The 1,594-nt window shown below is 40.5% G+C and overlaps 1 protein-coding gene across 1 annotated transcript; it reads left to right on the top strand.

Moving 5' to 3' along the window:
- Positions 1–3: 3 nt before the first annotated feature.
- LOC110440837 (beta-glucosidase 1A-like) lies at positions 4–1,575 on the top strand (the record flags this gene model as incomplete). Its single annotated transcript, XM_021483965.1, has 1 exon — positions 4–1,575. A coding segment is annotated over one exon (1,572 nt), but the record flags the coding sequence as incomplete, so codon positions are not given.
- Positions 1,576–1,594: the final 19 nt, after the last annotated feature.

A 1,594-nucleotide genomic window follows, 5' to 3' on the forward strand; every position in this document is an offset into this window, starting at 1 on the left:
CACAAGTTCGATGAAGATGTTAAGATGATGAAAATCATGAACGCTAATCACTACCGTTTCTCTATTTCTTGGTCTCGTCTTTTCCCAGACGGTCAAGCTAGAAAGGTTGATGGTAAGTGGAATGTTAATGAAGCTGGTGCTGAATACTATGATATGGTTATCAACACCCTTATTGAAAACGATATTACTCCACTCGCTACTCTTTACCACTGGGATCTTCCATATGCTCTTCATGAAAAGTATGGTGGTTGGTTAGATTACCACTCCCAATTCGATTTCGCTAGCTACGCCGAATTCTGTTTCGAACGTTACGGTGATCGTGTTAAGGGATGGATTACTATTAACGAACCATGGGTTAACTGTGTTGGTGGTTACAAGAATGGACCAGGTAAGGCTCCATACAGATGTACTGGTGAAGCCCCACGTAAGCTTGCTAATGACACCACTGGTCTTGATTTAGAAGGAGGTTGTTCTTACGAAATTGGTCCATCTCAATACAGTAAGGATTCCGAAGTTCTTCCAGCCAATCGTCCACCACAAAAGTTAGAAGATGTCTGGTGTTCACACAACATTCTTCTTGGTCACGCTCAAGCTGTTAAGGTTTACCGTGACAAATTCCAAAAGGAACAAAAGGGTCTTATTGGTATTACTATTGATGGTGAAGCTCAAATTCCATGGGAAGAAGCTGGTATGAGTGAAGAAGAATACGAAAACAACAAGAAGTACGCTAACTTAGCTGCTGAATTCCGTATTGGTTGGTACTCAGACCCACCACTTACTGGTGACTATCCAAAGTCCGTTAAGGAAAGAATGGGTAAGGACTTACCAGAATTCACTGAAGAAGAAAAGAAGTTATTAAAGGGATCATCATCTGATTTCTTAGGTTGGAACACCTACACTTCTCACTGGGCTGCTCAACTTAAGGATGAAGATGGTAATCTTATTCCACCACCAACCGCTGAAGAAGCCAGTTACGATAACTCCAAGAAGGATATGTGGGATGATAACTGTAAGGGACGTGGAGAAGGATGGACTTGTATTCCACCAACTCTTGGTTCTCAAGCTGGTTCATCCTGGAACACTTTATATGGTCCAACTATTCGTGTTGGTCTTAACTGGTTCGCTGACCGTTACAAGGGATTAATTAAGAACGGTATTATTATTACTGAAAACGGTTGTGCCCAACCAAACTACAAGGTTTCTCGTGCTAAGGATCAAGTTACTCTTGATCACTGGAAGTCTATTGGTAAGGAAGAATACGCAGGTTGGTATGAAGAAGATATTATTGAAGATGAATCCAACATTGAAGGTACTATTCTTCATGATACTTACAGAATTGACTGGTACAAGCAATACCTTGAAAACCTTCGTCTTGCTTATGTCGAAGATGGTGTTGATGTTCGTGGTTACATGGCCTGGTCTTTAATTGATAACTTCGAATGGGAAAATGGTTATGAAACTCGTTTCGGTATGACCTACATTGACTTCTACAATGACAAGGAATTAAAGCGTGTTCCAAAGGATTCTCTTACTTTCCTTGGTCAATGGTACTTAGACAATGTTGAACAAGAATAAGCGATTTAAAATAATTGAG

Source organism: Mizuhopecten yessoensis, unplaced genomic scaffold, assembly GCF_002113885.1.
Source record: "Mizuhopecten yessoensis strain PY_sf001 unplaced genomic scaffold, ASM211388v2 scaffold711657, whole genome shotgun sequence".
NCBI lineage: Eukaryota > Metazoa > Mollusca > Bivalvia > Pectinida > Pectinidae > Mizuhopecten > Mizuhopecten yessoensis.